The 15,899-nt window shown below is 50.9% G+C and overlaps 1 protein-coding gene across 6 annotated transcripts in view; it reads right to left on the bottom strand.

The window, feature by feature from the left end:
* BRD1 (bromodomain containing 1) overlaps positions 1 to 15,899 on the bottom strand; it is a 51,508-nt gene that overhangs the window by 27,163 nt on the left and 8,446 nt on the right. For all 6 annotated transcript variants that reach the window (XR_005243443.2, XM_038007289.2, XM_038007291.2 and 3 more), the window contains exon 3: positions 2,472 to 2,628. Coding sequence is in view for 5 of the 6 variants with exons in the window: in XM_038007289.2 (XP_037863217.1) it covers positions 2,472 to 2,628 (157 nt within the window). In the remaining variant the exon portion in view is untranslated. The remainder of the gene's footprint in view (positions 1 to 2,471; positions 2,629 to 15,899) is intronic.

Here is a 15,899-nt window from a genome sequence, read left to right as displayed (position 1 = left end):
CTCCCAGGACAGGAAGGATGGGCCACGGGAGCAGGAGACACAGTGTGACGCCACCAGCATACGCACAAATTGCTGCTCACCCTAAAGCTAAGCCACCGCCCTCGTTCTCCCTGCGGCCTTCAACAGCCGCACACGCCAGAACAAACACCAGGGCCCCGCACGCGCAGCCAGCACAGACCCGCCACTGCTGCAGCATCCTCAGCGCCTGCGGGCCTCTCAGAGACCCCATCCAGCTCGTCCACCTGCTCCCACCCCAGGGTCCTCTCCCAGGGTCAGGCTGGGGCAGGAACACAGAGACACAGAAGAATCAAATGCATCAGGTACTTCCAAAGCTTCGAAACCATGAAACCGCACCACGCTGTGGCCGTCCCTGGCCAGAAGGTAGAAGCACAGTCTCTCCCAACAGCCCATCCACACAGAGGCAGGTTTCCAAGCTCTCCACGCCGACTGCTGTGCTGTGGTTCAAGTCTAGGCAGCTCCTTCTGCCCCTTGCCAGGTGTCTTCACAAAGCCGCCCCCTCTGCTAGAAGAGCTGCTCCGGCCGTGCCATGGGGCTGTTCCCTCCTTACAAACATATTCTGCACACGACAGGACGTGAGGCCTAACAGGCAGTGGTGAAGCAGAGGGGGCCCAGCTGGCAGGTTCCAGCTGGTCACCTCTTCTTTGCAACCCTCTCCCTGCCCTTGCCTGGCTCTACCACACCCCAGGCCACCCCCAGCCGCCTGGGTCCCCGTGGCCCCTGCCCACTGGCCCACGTGTCCTGCTACAGCAGGGATCCTGGCCCTCGTGTCCCAGTTCCTGAGAGTAGAAATGAAGAGTCCCACCACTGGACGTCCCCTGTCTGGCCACATCCACGCCCACTTTCCATGGAATCCGCCCTTCACAGCTCCTCTGCGGCTTATCTGGAGTCCTGTCCAGCCCCAAGATGAGACCCAAGATCTGAATCCTCTGCTTCCTCCCAGCCAAGCCTCTCTTCCATCCCCCAACATTGCAGGGCCAAGACCGATGCCTCCAGTCCCCAGAGCTTCCCGCCGCTCAGCCACTTCCTGACTCTGCCTCTTCAGAGCACCCCCTCAACTGCGCTCTCCTTCTGGGAGCCCTGGAGGCTACGAGGTGAGGACGAGGAGAGATGGAAAGCAAAGTCACATTACAGAACAGAAGATGCAGTTAACTCATTCAACAGCCAAAAAACATTCACTGAAGCCTCAACTCTGTGGCCATGTGAGGATCCCACTTGGAGAGGGACTGGCTCACAGACTGTCCGGGGAGCCCCAAGTTCCCTGGACAGACACACAGTGGGGCAACCCAGGTAGACGGCACAGGAGACCCAGAACACTCCACAACCAGGACACACCAAGGCCATCAGAAGACCCTGGACCCCACCACCAAATCAGACCCACAAATCACCAGCTGCCAGACCAGGGCGCCAGACTCTGAATTCCCTGGAGCATGAGGCAGCCACAGCAGGTGACTGAACAGGGCTCACGCTGCGGGGGCAGAGTCTGCGAGGCACAGACAGCACCGGCCACCGCACGGGAACCCAACTGTGAACCCTGCAGACTCAAGCTTCCCCTGAGCAAGTCGCCACCTCACAGTAGAGCAGGATGGTTCTGCTTCGTGCCCAGGATGGCAGTGAAAAGCACCATGAGGAAATTCCAAGAGGCGCTCAGGCCACGCAACACTGGCCGCAGATAGCTCTTCCAAAAAACCAGCGGCTCCTCACTAGGCAGCGTGGGCAGAGTGTGTGCAGAGCCATTTGTGTTTTCAATTTACTTTTGTGCATTTCACAAAAGCTACTTCACTCTGTAAACCCATTTTTTCAGAACTGTTTCACAATATCAGATGAGTCTATAAACTCAAACCTACTACCAAAATGTAAGAGTTTGAGTTGGTGCTTTTAAAAAGGAAAAGTCCTGCTCCTTCCCTTCCACTCTCTCAGCTCTCTTGAGCCCTCCCCACCCCATCACAGTCCATGCTAAACCAGCCTTCAGAGCAAGGCCCTCGAAATAAACCACTCCTCACACATTTCCAAAACCCACATTCCAGGCCCAGCACACAGACCCCCACCCACTGGCCCGGGTGCTCACTGGGTCCCACTCCTGCTGTCCTCAGCCTGGACACTCATGCAGCCACAGCGTAACACACCCCTGAGCATCCCCAGCCCCCAGAACTGGTCACTGCCCATCAGCATGTGTGCGGGTAGGGCGGGGCGGGGCAGGGGAGCACAACTCACAACCGAAGAAACACCCCCCCATGACAGGCATGGATGAGAATCACTCCCAAAGTCGCAGATCCAGAGCCCAGGGCACACCTAACTCCTCCTACAGGTCCAGGGCTGGACGAGACCGAGGCTTCCCAATGGGGAGCCTGGACCCAGGGGGCAGCACCACGTCCAGCCTGAACCAGGTGCCCTCTCCCTGGAGGGTGGGGGCGAGACACACAGAGAGGCTGTGGGGGCCGTGAGCCACATACCTGCTGTGAGCTTCGCTGAGACTGCAGGCTGGACTGGAGCCGCCGCAGCAGGGGGGCACCGTTCCTGGACAGCCGCTTGAGCAGCCAGTAGCTGTGGGCTCGCTCCACAAACTGCTTCTTCCGCTGAATGGCCACCTGATTCGCAATCCTATTTAACCTAAAACATAAACACTCAGTTTATCTTTGAAGCAGTACATTAAGATGTTTCGTCACATAAACTAGAAATGACAGTGTTACTGCTAATAAAACCATGTGTTCATACTTTTTCTCCCTAAGCCATGACACGTGTAATTTCTACTATCCCTAGTGCTGCTAAAATTCACAATCTCCAACCACTTGAAGATTTCATCCACTTTTTAGGTTGGGTGCAGTGGCTCCTACCTGTAAGCCCAGCACTTTGGGAAGCCAAGGCGGGCGGATCACTTGAGGCCAGGAGTTTGAGACCAGCCTGGCCAACATGGTGAAACCCTGTCTCTACCAAAAATACAAAAATATTAGTGGAATGTGGTGGTGCATGCCTGTAGTCCCAGCTACTTGGGAGGCTGAGGCAGGAGAATCCCTTAAACCTGGAAGGTGGAGGTTGCAGTGAGCCAAAATCACATGACTGCACTCTCAGCCTGGGCGACAGAGCGAGACTCTGACTCAAAAAAAAAAAAAAAAAAATATTTCATCCACTTCTCATTCACTACAACATTTATCAGATTGAACATCCAAAAGAAAACATGCTGAGCAAAGCCTTCGACAGTTTTCATTCTTCCTGTATGACCCCATCTGCACACAAGCTGACTTTAACCACATCTGTGGCAGTGGGCCCAAAACCCTAGACCCCGTCCACTCGGACACCATGGGAGAGGGGGGCACTGGTCCCCACATCACCTCCAAGAGGAGAGAGCGAGCTCCAGGTATGAGCCGCTGACAGGTGCTGTTTCACTGTGCTCACTAAAATGACCTCGGCCATCTTCAAGTCTCCCAAGAAATGCAAAGTGCTGCCCCTGGGGGCACAAGGAGCCACTAAGACCCTCGGCGCCTCTCAACCACCAAGGGAACACCCAACACTGCCTCTTCCGGCAGGACCTGGCTCAAGTGTGGAGCCTGCAGAACACCCACCAGACCCAGAACTGACCGTGAGGTGCCTCCTCACAGGTGACCTGCCAGGGGAACTTTGCCAGAGTGACCCATCACCAAGAGCTCCCGTGCAGGTGTGGAACCCCTTTAGGCTAAAACAATCCTGCCCACCACTCCAAGGGCAGTCTGCATGCTCAGGACACCAAACGCCTGCCCACAAAGCACACCCCTCCAAGGACAGCCAACGGAAGGAAGCCAGGGGCGGGGGAGGGAGTTGGCAGGTGCACTGGGACACTGGGCTCCAATCACAGCCCCACATGGCTCCTCCTCTGCAGACTGGGCTGCGCTGGGCTGGAGCTGGTCATCTCATGGGCTGTTGTTTTGGGAGCAGTTTGTTTTTACCACTTTGGACTGAGGCAAACTATGTGCAGTAAATAGCACAACCCTTAACTCTTCCGGTTCAGTGAGTCTTTTATTGTTTGTTTGTTTGTTTTGAGACGGAGTCTCACTCTGTTGCCCAGGCTGGAGTACCTCCGCCTCCAGGGTTCCAGCGATTCTTCTGTCTCAGCCTCCCAAGTAGCTGGGACTACATGTGCCCGCCACCAGGTCCAGCTAATTTTTGTATTTTTAGCAGAGACAGGGTTTCACCATGTTGGCCAGGCTGGTCTCAAAACTCCTGACCTCCGGTGATCCGCCTGCCTCAGCCTCCCAAAGTGCTGGAGTGACAGGCGTGAGCCACTTACTGGCCGCAGTGAGTCTCAACAGGAATGCAAACGTTTCCACACATGTATACCCTCAGGGTATTTTAATGACCAAATGATGCAATATAGATAGAAGTATTTTTTAACAATTTGAAGATCCAAAGAAATGCTACTTGATAATATGCTCATAAAGAAAGCATCCAGAGGCCAGGCACAGTAGCTCATGCCTGTAATCCCATCACCTTGCAAGGCCGAGGCAGGCGGATCACGAGGTCAGGTGGTCAAGACCATCCTGGCTAACATGGTGAAACCCCGTCTCTACTAAATATACAAAAAATTAGCCAGGCGTGGTGACACGCAACTGTAGTCCCAGCTACTTGGGAGACTGAGGCAGGAGAATCACTTGAACCTGGGTGGCAAAGGTTGCAGTGAGCCAAGATCATGCCACTGCACTCCAGCCCAGGCGACAGAGTGAGACTCCATCAGAAAGAAAGGGAAGGAAAAGGGAAGGGAAGGGAAGGAAAAGAAAGAAGAAAGGAAAAGAAAAGAAAGGAAAAGAAAAAAGAAAAGAAAAGAAAGAAAAGAGGCTGAGCTAGGTGCAGTGGGTCCACCTAAAATCCCAGCACTCTGAGAGGCCGAGGTTGGAGGATCACTTGAGCCCACAAGTTCGAGGCCAGCCTGGGCAAGATGGCAAGACCCCATCTCTATAAACAAATTTTTTTTTAATTAGCCGGGCACAGTGGAGCATGCCGCCTGTACTCCCAGCTACTCAAAAGGCTAAGGTGGGAGGATCCCTTGAGGATCTCCTGGGTCCCCAGGAATTCAGAGTGGCAGTGAGCCGAGATCATGCCATTGCACTCCAGCCTGGGCAAACAGAACAAGGCCCTATTTGTTGTTTGTTTTAGAGATGGAGCCTCACTCTGTCTCCCAGGCTGGAGTGCAGTGGGGCGATCTCGGCTCACTGAAACCTCTGCCTCCTGGGTTTAAGCAATTCTCCTACATCGGCCTCCCAAGCAGCTGGGATTACAGGCACTGCCACCACACCCCAGCTAATTTTTTTTGTTTGTTTGTTTTTTTGACAGAGTCTCACTCTGTTGCCAGGCTGGAGTGCAGTGGCACAATCTCGGCTCACTGAAAGCTCTGCCTCCCAGGTTCATGCCATTCTTCTCCTGCCTACAGCTGGGACTATAGGTGCCCGCCACCATGCCCGGCTAATTTTTTGTGCTTTTAGTAGAGACGGGGTTTCACTGTGTTAGCCAGGATGGTCTCGATCTCCTGACCTCGTGATCTGCCCACCTCAGCCTCCCAAAGTGCTGGGATTACAGGCATGAGCCACCGCGCCTGGCTCACACCCTGCTAATTTTTATATTTTTAGTAGAGATGGGGTTTCGCTATGTTTTCCAAGCTGGTGTGGAACTCCTGGCCTCAAGTGATCCACCCACCTCAGCCTCCCAAAGTGCTGGGATTATAGACATGAGGGAAGAACGAGAGAGAGAGAGAGAGAAAGAGAGAGAGAGAGAAAGAAGAGAAAGAAGAAGGAAGGAACGAAAGGAAAGAAAGGAAAGAAAAAGAAAGGAAAGAGAAGAAAGAAGGAAAGAAATAAAGAAGGAAAGAAAGAAGAAAGAAGGAAGGAAAGAAAGAAGGAAAGAAAAGGAAGGAAGGAAGGAAGGAAGGGAGGGAGGGAGGGAGGGAGAGAGGGAGGGAAGATTGTTTTTATTTCTTCTGACCCTTAAGATGTGAGAAAAGATTCTAACTTCATAAACAAGCCACCATCTTCTCCAGAGTCAGGGCTTCTGGAAATGTGAACAGCCCATGAGTTGTGAGCAAAAAAGGCTTTGATGAAAATGCTTTAAAAACTCAAGAGCCAGAGGCAGGGGTGTGCGTCTGTGACCCCAGCTACTTGGGAGGCTGAGGGAGCTCATATGAGCAAGAGGCTGAAAAACCCAAAATTAGAGTGAGGAAGAGCATGGAACAGCAGCTTCCCAGCTGAGATGATGAGCCCCCACCTCAACTCAGACAGAAGAGTTAAGGGGAAACAGACCTCAGATGAGAAAACTAAGCAAAGACATACATATGACAACCACAGAAAGAAGTCCCTGAGGGCTGGCTGGACGGAGATGCTGGCAGAGCGGGCAAGATGAGGGCCTGGGTGCAGCAGCCGAGATGCCCACCTCGGGGAAGATTGTAGACAAGTCAGAACCCACACTAGGGAAAAGAACCCTGGAAACGAGGGGAGGTCACCAGAGTTCCAACATCAAGCGTTCCTTGGATTTTTGTTAAGCCAAGTCTACATGCTGACATCTAAATGCTTTACCATGGGACCCACTAAATGCACTAGGGAATGTATGACTGGAAGACTGATATTGTTAAGACGTCAATACCACCCAAAGTGATCTATGGATCCAATGCAATTCTTATCAAAACACCAATGATTTCTTTTGCAGAAATAGGAAAATACACTCTAAAATTCATATGGAAATTCAAGGAAACCCCAACAGCCAAATCACCTTGAAAAAGCTGGAAAAGTCACGCTTCCTGACTTCAGAATTTACCACAAAGCTACGGTCATCAAAACAGTGTGGTGCTGACAAAAGGACAGACATACAGACCATGGGGATAGCAGAGAACCCTGAAGCAAACCCTCCTGTATCCAGCATAGACTACTGACAAGGGTCCCAAGACCATTCAGACGGGAAAAGACAGTCTTTTTGGCAGATGGCACTGGGACCAGTAAATATGGCTATGCAAAAGAACGTGAAGTTGGACCTTGCCTCATTCCACATATAAAAATTAACTCAAAATCAAAGACCTAGACATAAGACTTAAAACTATAAATCTCTTAAAACAGAAGGGGAAAGCTTCATGACACTGGATTTGGCAATGATCTCCTGAATAAGACACCAAAGGCACAGGAAACAAAAGAAAAATAAACAGGACTTCACGACAAATGTTAAAATGTGTGCATTAAAAGACACATCGCAGAGTGAACAGGAGGAAACATTTTCAAATCACGTATCTGATAAGGGATGAATATCCAGAAATTCCTAAAACTCAACAAAAAATAAACAACCCAATTCAAAACTGGTTAAAATGCTCAGACAGACAATTCTTCCAAAGTACAAATGCTCAATAAACACAGAAATGCAAATCCAAACTATGATGTTACCTTCAAACCCATTAGAATGGCTACCAAAAAATACTAACAAAAATTAAAAAAACATTGGCGAGGATGTGGAAACCCCGAACTCTTGTGCACCACAAGCAGGAACGTAAAAAGGTGCAGCCACTGTGGAAAACAGTGTTGTAGCTCCTCAGAAACTTAAAGACAGAAATGCCGTGTGACCTGGCAATGCCACTTCTGGGTACACACCCAAAAGAACTGAAAACGGGCTCAGATACTTATCACCCGTGTTCCTCACAGCATCACTCACAATGGCTAAAACATGGGAGCAACCCAAGTGCCCACGGAGGAAGGAATGGGTAAGCAAAAGTTTATCTCCACATACAGAGGATTATTCAGCCTTAAAAGGCAAGGAAGTTGCAATGCATGCAATGACATGGAAAAACTTTGAAAATGTGTTCAGTGCAATAAGCCAGACACAAAAAGACAAATACTGCCTGATTGCACTTACGTGAGGGACTGAAGAGGAGTCAAATTCATGGAGACAAGGAGTAGAACGGTGGGTGCCTGTGGCCAGGGAGGGAGGAACGGGGAGTTCCTGTTTAACAGGGACAGAGTTTCAGACTGGGAAGACAAAAAGGCTCTGAAAATAGATGGTGGCGAAGGCTGCACAGCAATATCAAAGTGCTTCATGCCCCTGAACTACACACTTACAATGGTTAAGACGGTAAATTTTATGTTATGTGTACATGACCACAGTAAAATACTGAAAAAACTTGAAATCAGACAGTTAAATGGAATGTGTACCTTCCAAATCAGTAGAGAAGGAAAAATGCCCCCCACTCAAAAAAAGCAAAACCATCTGAGTCAATACATCAGAAGAAAAAGGCAGCCGGGCGCAGTGGCTTCCGACTGTAATCCCAGCACTTTCGGAAGCTGAGGAGGGCGGATCACGAAGTCAGAAGTTCGAGACTGGCCTGGCCAACATGGTGAAACCCCATCTCTACTACAAATACAAAAAAATTAGCCAGGCGTGGTGGCGCATGCCTGTAATCCTATTCAGGAGACTGAGGCAGGAGAACTGCTTGAACCTGGGAGGCGGACGCTACAGTGGGCTGAGATCACTCCAGCCTGGGCAATACAGCAAGACTCCATCTCAGAAGAAAAAAAAAAGAAAAAGGGAAAAAAAGGATCATGGAAACAAATCCAAAATAGATCGGTAATCCAACATAAGTCAATAGTCTAAACTTGCTAATGAAGAGGTTGTCAATCAGGTTAAAAATTTAAAATTCCAGTTTTAGGCCAGGTGCGGTGGCTCATGCCTGTAATCCAGGACTTTGGAAAGTAGAGGCAGGTGAATCATGAGGTCAGGAGTTCAAGACCAGCCTGACCAAGATGGTGAAACCCCGTCTCTACTAAAAATACAAAAATTAGCCAGGCATGGTGGCAGGTGTCTCTAATCCCAGCTACTTGGGAGGCTTGAGGCAGGAGAATCGCTTGAACCTGGGAGGCGGAGGTTGTAGTGAGCCGAGATTGCGCCACTGCACTCCAGCCTGGGCAATAGAATGAGACTCCGTCTCCAAAAAAAAGAAAAAATTTTAATTCCAGTTTTAAAATACCACAGCAAGGCTGAAGCTGGACATAAGGAAAATGTCCACGTATACACTAAGGAGCAGAAAGTGGGTACTGCTGACCGATCAGCTGAGCTGAGGCCAGAGAAACACCTTGACTGGAGTAAAGAGGGCTACGAGGGCTACTGCACCATGATCGAAGGAAATAAACAAATTCCAATGCGTACACACCGCCTAACAGGACACCTTGAAAATATCAAATACAAAACCTCCAGGAGCTACAATGAGAACTGTTAAACTTACAAGCCTAATGAAGCCAATTCACACAAAAATAAATTAAAGACATTAAAAATGTAAGCATGATTTATACATTTGACCCAACAAGCTCATATAGAATATTGCATCAAATAAAGAACACACATATTCACAAGTACAGATGGACTATTTACAAAAAATGTATAATCTACTGGGCCATAAAGTCTCAACAAGCATCAAACAATGAATGCGTACCATGCAGGCCACATCCTTTGCCCACAGCACAAGCAATGGATATTAAGAGTTTAAAAAAGAAGGAAGGAAGGAAGGAAGGAAGGAAGGAAGGAAGGAAGGAAGGAAGGAAGGAAGGAAGGAAGGAAGGGAGGGAGGGAGGGAGGGAGGAAGGAGGGAGGGAGGAAGGAAATCCCACATGCTTCTAGACTGCTAACAGGTAAAGGCAGAAATTATCATATAGAGGAATATGGTGGCCAGACGCGGTGGTTCACACCTCAGTCCCAGCACTTTGGGATGCCAAGGCAAGAAGATCGCCTGAGCCCAGGAGTTTCTGACCAGTCTGGGCAACACAGTGAGACCCCATCTCTTAAAATATGTTTATGTGCATATATAAAAATAAATAAAACCAGACCCAGCATGCACACACCGCATAGGAAAAGGGTGATAAATTTGAGGAGTACAATGAAATTAACAAACTTCGGTTCATCAGACACTATAAAATTATGGTTGCTTTTAAGAACCTTTACACACTGACAGGTGCATGAATGGAATTTCATTACCGGGACTTGCTTCAAAACAAAGGAATGGAAGGAACGGGCGAGGGGAGGCTGGCCAGGCGCGTATAACTTCTGAAGCTGAGTGAAAGAACGGGGGGGCTCTCTCTAAAGATTTCCAAATTAAAAACGAATTTTTTAAGGATATCACTAAAAATGAAAAGATACACCCACCCATGGGCACAAGCGCACAACATACAGGGCACAGGCAGGGCAACAGTCCCCACAGCAGGCCCAGAGCCCTGGCATGACACACACACACACCCCATGCCGGGCGGTGCAACATGGAGGACGCCGTGCCCACATCCATCGCTCAGGAAACACGCAAGGCCAGCCAGCCAGAGCCCTGAATCTCACCTCAGGGAACTCCTGCACCAAGGCTGGGGCACCACCAAGCCTGCTGCCCATCGCCAGGGGACACCTGCTCTCTTCACACGCCTGACGTGCGTGGGGAAGGGCCACATCTGGGATCCTCTCCGACGGGGCAGGGCGGGCACAAGAGGACGCAGCCCCAGCAACAGGCAACTCTATGTAGAGTACCTGGGTAGTCCCTGCTGTCTTTATTTTTGTGAATATTTTGTAAATTTGAAGTTATTTCCACATAAAAAGGTAAAATCAAGCTCCCCACCAGCCCGAGCCCAGGAGGTGCTCTCAGGAAAGCCACCACCACCTCCAGCAGCTCTAGAAATGAGCCAGTTCATCCACCGGCGACAGCAGGTGGGAACTTGGAGTACCTCAAAACAGCTGCGCTCCACCCCCCCCACCCCCCCTGCCCAGGTAGCACCTAGGCTGGAGTAGAGGCGAGAATGTGCGGCAGGAATCTGCCCCGCTGTCCCCAGTAGTAAAGAAAACTTCACATAAATGTTCAACCCCACTTCTGCCAAAAGTAAGTAAATATGGTGAAAGTGAAGAGAGACAGAAGTCAGCTACACTGTGGTGTCTCCCCTCTGCTGAGAACATCCTCTGCATGCCTGGGGTGCTTCAGGGAAGAGAACCAGGCCCAGCAGAACGGTGCCCCACAAAGCTAGGGGTGGGAATGACATGGTTGGGTACCCAAGTTGCGGGGGGCAGGGCAGAGCTGTCTAACGGCCAGGTGACTGTGGTCCATGGCCCACGGCCCTGCTCTGTGAAATGCTAGCTGTAGTTCAGGAAATGCCAGCATCTTTAAGAAGGTCAGAGTGTGAGAGTGCAGAGGAAGGTGTGGTGAGGCCGGTGAGAAATACAGCCCATCCTGTGAGCACTCCATTCTCCCCAGCACAATTTTTATTTGCCTCAGCTTTTTCAATCAAAACAAATCTAGGCCGGGCACAGTGGCTTACGTCTGTAATCCCAACACTTTGGGAGGCTAAGGCAGGCGGATTACCTGAGGTCAGTCAAGAGTTCAAGACCAGCCTGGCCAACATGATGAAACCCCATCTCCACTAAAAATACAAAAATTAGCCAGGCACGGTGACATGCACCTGTAATCCCAGCTACTTGGGAGGCTGAGGCAGGAGAAACGCTTGAGCCTGGGAGGCAGAGGTTGCAGTGAGCTGAGATTGCACCACTGCACTCCAGCCTGGGCGACAGAACAAGACTCCATCTCAAAAAAAAAAAAGAAAAAGAAAAAGAAAAGAAAAAAATCTGTTCCCAGATACAGTAACATCCATTTCAGTAGAGGAGAATCCCTCCCTCCCGTCAGCCTGCACCGGGAACGGCTCCATCATGAGCTGCCAGCTACAGTCTGCACTAAAACCCAGAAAACCAACAAAGTCACAGGAGGGCAGGAATGAGTCCAGTGTTTCGAACGGCATTCAGGTCTATTCCTCACGCAGGAGAGCAAGTGCTCCCGCAGACTGCGTCCACCCAGGCGCCCTCCCGGGCTCCCAAGCACTGGCTGGCCCTGCCCTGCAGCTCCTCCTTCCAATGTGTCGTCCTGGTGCTTCCTTCCCGAGTGCCCACCACTCTAGACCTGATGTAGGTCAAGCACAGGGAGCTGCCACCTGTGGCCTCAGTGCCCCTGCCATGCCTCCCAGTGCCACCTACAGCAGCCAACTCATGCACCCACACTGCCCGGGAGGTGTCCACAGAGGGCTCCCCCAGGGGGCACTGAGCCAGAACTTTTATAAAACAAAATTAACAGCCAGAAATATGGAGGAAAAAAAGACTTAAAAACACAAGCCAAAGGGGGCCCCGCCCGGTGGCTCTAACCTGTAACCCTAGCACTTTGGGAGGCTGAGGACCACTTGGGCCCAGGAGTTCAAGGCTGCAGTGAGCTATGATTGTGCCCCTTCACTCCAGCCTGGGTGACACAAGACCCCGCCTCGATTAAAAGAACAAAACCAAACTTCTGCAGGTGTCCACCAGGTGACAGCTGGGATCCTCACAGGGCCTACCTAGCAGACTTAATGCCCCCAAGACAGAACAGCTTCCCCACCCTCTGAGGACAGCTGTGCAGCTCAACAGCCTGGGGCTGCAGCAAGAGCCCAAGGGAGACAATGCCTCCCGACAGTGACCCCAGAAAAGGTTCCAGAATAGTGACAACTTTATTCCAGAGTCAACATTACTACCCTCCAGCATCAAACAGACTAGAGACTAAGGCCGGGGCTGGGCGAGGTGGCTCACGCCTGTAATCTCAACACTTTGGGAGGCCTAGGCAGGAGGATTGCTTAAGCCCAGGAATTCAAGATCAGCCTGGACAACACAGTGAGACCCTGTCTCTATAAAATCACAAATAGACGGGCCGGGTTGGCAATGAGCCAAGATCACACCATTGCACTCCAGCCTGGGTGACAGAGCAAGACTCCGTCTCAAAAAAAAGAAAAGGGCCAGGCGTGGTGGCTCAAGCCTGTAATCCTAGCACTTTGGGAGGCCGAGACGGGTGGATCACGAGGTCAGGAGATCGAGACCATCCTGGCTAACACGGTGAAACCCCGTGTCTACTAAAAAATACAAAAAACTAGCCGGGCGAAGTGGTGGGCGCCTGTAGTCCCAGCTACTCGGGAGGCTGAGGCAGGAGAATGGCGTGAACCCGGGAGGCGGAGCTTGCAGTGAGCTGAGATCCGGCCACTGCACCCCAGTCTGGGCGACAGAGCGAGACTCCGTCTCGAAAAAAAAAAAATCACAAACAGACTAGGGCCAGGTGGCCTCCAACAGTGTGGTAAGCAAGTCCGGGTAGGAAAAAAGTGCCAGCAGCCTTCCGAATTCCAGGACCCCGGGTGCCTACCGTGCAGGGAATGGCAGACAGGCACTCTCTGGACTGTGGGGGCTGAGGCCCGCCACCCAAGGCCCTTAGCGGCCGGTACACACCACCTGTGGGTGACCGTGTCTACACAGGACTTTGCTATCCATCCGCCAGAACCTGAGGGGAGAGAACTGCTGGACCCCATTCTTGCCCGTTCTGCCACCATTTCAGACACCCCACAGGGACTCATTTTGGGGGTTCCCACTGACTTCCAGCAAGTCCAAAAGCCGCTCTATGACCCCAGCTTATAGGCAGCCATCTGTCCTTGCCATGCTGACCCTTTTCCCCTGATCTCGCAGTGCCTCAAGCTCCAGGAATGGCTCAGAAGGGGTGCAGAGCCAGTGGTGACGGCACAGTGGGTTGAGGAGTCATCCCTGGAGCGATGTGTCTGGCAGAGGCCTTGGGGAGCTCAAAAGGATGGCGCTAGGGGTGCACGACTGTTCATGAAGACAAAAAGAAATTAGAAGAGGCACCAGAAGGAACTTTCTTCACGTAAGATAGTTCAAGTTCAGACCACCTGCTAACAACATCTATTAGGACACGGGATGGACCAACTAATCTTCGTATCAAATCCAAGACAGGAGATCCAGACGAACTGGGGGACCTGTCTGCTGAACGACTGGCGGTGATGGGCTAGGACCAGCAGGTGGCCCAGGGGCCCCGAACAGCTCTGTTCACCTCCATCCAACCACATCGCTCTGCACACCAGGCACCATCTCTGTAGGCTCACCACTAACAAAGGGACCAGTACCATCTGAGGACTGCCTTTACCAACAAGACTAAGATTTCTTGGAAGAATATCAATTCCAGGGGTCAGTGTTTCTCTTTCTCTAAACATGCCTCACACAGAGGATCTCCAGATGCAGCTGTGTCAAGGAGAACCAAAACTCAAAGAGACTGCTCTGGATAACCATGCAAAACCCTTTAGAGACAGGGTCTCCCTCTGTCGCCCAGGCTGGAATACAAAGGTGCGATCACAGCTCACTGCAGGCTCGAACTCCTGGGCTCAAGCAGTCCACCCACCTCAGCCTTCCAGTGTTAGGATTACTAACCCGAGCCACCGCACCCAGTGAACTTCTCTAACAGCTGAAGTCAATCGAACTTAAATGCATGATGAGAAGCAGCTAGGTATTTCAAGTTCGCTGCGCATTTTCACCTGACTATGCTTCCCTTCCTGAGGCTGACCAAGACCAGTTGATCCTTTTAAACTGAAAATAAAAAGTCCCCAGTGAAGCCAGGCGCGGTGGCTCAAGCCTGTAATCCCAGCACTTTGGGAGGCCGAGACGGGTGGATCACGAGGTCAGGAGATCGAGACCATCCTGGCTAACACGGTGAAACCCCGTCTCTACTAAATATTACAAAAAACTAGCCGGGCGAGGTGGCGGGTGCCTGTAGTCCCAGCTACTCGGGAGGCTGAGGCAGGAGAATGGCGTGAACCCGGGAGGCGGAGCTTGCAGTGAGCCGAGATCTGGCCACCGCACTCCAGCCTGGGCGACAGAGCAAGACTCCGTCTCAAAAAAAAAAAAAAAAAAAAAGTCCCCAGTGAAGGCAGGAGGAACACCCTATCAGGGTGAAGGCGGGAGGAATACTTTATTTGAATGAAGGTAGGAGGAGCACCTTCAGAAAGCCTTGCCTATCTGAGGTTCCTGTCCATGAGGTCAGAAGTTCAGACTCTCTTAGTAGAGGAGCTCCTCTAGAAGATCTGAAGCAGTCAAAGGAAACAAACCAACATAGGCTGTCTGCCTGCTGATCACAGTCTCTTTTAAGACACTTTCTATTTTGCATGCTGATGAACCTAGGAGTTTTGTTAAACAGATTATGCATGTATTTATCCCTCGTTTCATGCAATTAACCAAAAAGAGTGACCATGAAACCCTGTTTGTCTTTCCACTGCATGTATGAACTCTCATGTGAATGAGTCCTGCAGCAATTCATGTTAAGGGAGCCCTAATTTCAAACCAGTGCAGATGGAAAAGACTTTCTCTTTTCCTTTAATACTAAAGACAAAATGCCATCCTCTACAGATGTAGCTCAATCCAGGTTAACAAAAACTGATGTATGCTGGAGAGAGGCAGTGAGAAGAAAAAATAGGGCTGGGCGCAATGGTTCACGCCTATAATCCCAGCACTTTGGGAGGCCGAGGCGGGCGGATCACCGGAAGTCACTAGTTCGAGACCATCCTGGGCAACATGGTGAAACCCCAACTCTACTAAAAATATAAAAATTAGCAAGGCACCGTGGCTCACACCTGTAGTCCCAGCTACTTGGGAGGCTGAGGCACAAGGATCGCTTGAACCTGGGAGGTGGAGGCTGCAGTGAGCCGAGATCATGCCATTGCACTCCAGCCTGGGCAACAGAGTGAGACTCCATCTCAAAAACAAAGAGAGATGAACAGAAAAGAAAAAATAACAATAAATCAATGTAAGGTCTGGCATGGTGGCTCACACCTGTAATCCCAGCACTTTGGGAGGCCAAGGTAGGCAGATCACTTGAGCCCAGGAGTTCAAGACCAACCTAAACCCCATCTCACCAAAAAATAAAAACATTAGCAGGACGTGGTGGCACACGCCTGTGGTCCCAGCTACTCAGGAGGCTGAGGTGAGGGAGTCGCTTGAGCCCAGGAGGTTGAGGCTGTAGTAAGCCATGATCATGCCACTTCACCCCAGTCTGAGCAAAAGAGCAGGACTCTGTCCAAGAGATTCTC

Source organism: Chlorocebus sabaeus, chromosome 19 (genome assembly GCF_047675955.1).
Source record: "Chlorocebus sabaeus isolate Y175 chromosome 19, mChlSab1.0.hap1, whole genome shotgun sequence".
Taxonomy (NCBI): Eukaryota; Metazoa; Chordata; class Mammalia; order Primates; family Cercopithecidae; genus Chlorocebus; species Chlorocebus sabaeus.
Note: the sequence above shows the minus strand (reverse complement) of the source record. Positions and strands in the feature narration are given on the sequence as shown.